A 1,674-nucleotide genomic window follows, 5' to 3' on the forward strand; every position below is an offset into this window, starting at 1 on the left:
GCCCCTCCCACCCGGCCCCATTCCCGATTCCACCTGGCTCCATTCCCAGATCCCGCCCAGCTCCATTCCTGATCCCACCTGGCTCCATTCCCACATCCCGCCCAGCTCCATTCCCAGATCCCGCCTGGATCCATTCCCGATCCCGCCCGGCTCCATTCCCGACCCCGCTCACTTGGCCAGGGCCATCCCGTGTTTATCCAGCTCCAGGTTCAGCTCCGAGAGCAGAATTCCCGCTTCCACCGTCACCTGCTGCTTGTCCTTGTCCACCTGGGAGGAAAACCGGGATCCAGGGCCATTCCCTACGGAAAACCCTTCCCAAATCCAGCGGCGCTTCCCAGCCGCTCCCGCCGTCCCCATCCCAAACCTCATCCCAGCCTTCGATCCGGCCCCGCTCCCGCCTCATTCCCAACTCCCGGAATCTCCCCCAGAATTTCTCCCAGCTCCGCACCGGGGAGGAAATTCCCAGGAAAAGGCGGCTCCGGAGCTCGATCCCAAGAGGATCCGCCAGGGAAGGAGGCTTTCCTTCAGGAATTCCCGGGAATTCTCCGGGCTGGGTGATCTGGGGGATTTGTTCCGGAGCGTTCCCGGAATATTCCGGCTCTCACCTGCAGGATCCGGTTGATTTTTCCCATGTGGATCATGAAATCCTCGGAGCAGGCGATGTCCGAGGGGGAGTGACCCCCCCCCACCACCTTCACCCGCTTTTTCCCCCGTCCGGCCCCTTCCCCCGCTTGTCCCGCTGCCGGGCCAGCTCCAGGATCTGCGGGAAAACAGCGGGAAAAGAGCGGGAAAAGCACCGGGAATCGCCCCCAAACCCAACCCGAAATCTGGGATCTGCGGAAAAACAGCGGGAAAAGAGCGGGAATCGCCCCCAAACCCATCCTGAAATCTGGGATCTGCGGAAAAACAGCGGGAATCCCAGGGTTTATGGAAAAACATCAGGAATCTCCTTCAAAACTGATCCCAAAATCCGGGATCTGCGGAAAAACAGCGGGAAAACAGCGGGAATCGCCCCCAAACCCATCCTGAAATCCGGGATCTGCGGAAAAACAGCGGGAATCCCAGGATTGATGGAAAAACATCAGGAATCTCCCTCAAAACCCATCCTGAAATCCAGGATCGATGGAAAAACACTGGGAAAACAGCAGGAACCGCCCTCAAAACTGATCCCAAAACCCAGGATCTGTGGGAAAACAGCAGGAAAAGAGTGGGAAAAACACCGGGAAAACAGCGGGAATCACCCTCAAACCCATCCTGAAATCCGGGATCTGCGGAAAAACAGCGGGAATTCCAGGATTTATGGGAAACCATCAGGAATCTCCTTCAAAACTGATCCCAAAATCTGGGATCGGCAGAAAAACACCGGGAAAACCATCAGGAATCTCCCTGAAAACCCATCCTGAAATCCGGGATCGATGGAAAACCAGCGGGAAAACAGCGGGAATCGCCCTCAAAACCCATCCTGAAATCCGGGATCTGTGGAGAAACACCGGGAATCCCAGGATTTATGGAAAACCACCAGGAATCTCCCTCAAAAAGAATCCCAAAATCCGGGATTTATGGAAAAACAATGGGAAAACCATCAGGAATCTCCCTCAAAATGGATCCTGCACCAGGATCTGCAGGAAAACAGCGGGAAAAACATTGGGAATTGCCCTCAAACCCATCCTGAAA

The 1,674-nt window shown here is 55.8% G+C and overlaps 1 protein-coding gene across 1 annotated transcript in view; it reads right to left on the reverse strand.

Annotated features, from left to right (window-relative positions):
* LOC103621060 (L-gulonolactone oxidase-like) overlaps positions 1 to 1,674 on the reverse strand; it is a 24,615-nt gene that overhangs the window by 20,384 nt on the left and 2,557 nt on the right. The window contains 3 exon segments of the mRNA XM_017742313.1: positions 173 to 267; positions 606 to 707; positions 710 to 760. Coding sequence (XP_017597802.1) covers positions 173 to 267; positions 606 to 707; positions 710 to 760 — 248 coding nt within the window.

The sequence above is a fragment of the Corvus brachyrhynchos genome, unplaced genomic scaffold, assembly GCF_000691975.1.
Source record: "Corvus brachyrhynchos isolate BGI_N302 unplaced genomic scaffold, ASM69197v1 scaffold948, whole genome shotgun sequence".
Classification (NCBI taxonomy): domain Eukaryota; kingdom Metazoa; phylum Chordata; class Aves; order Passeriformes; family Corvidae; genus Corvus; species Corvus brachyrhynchos.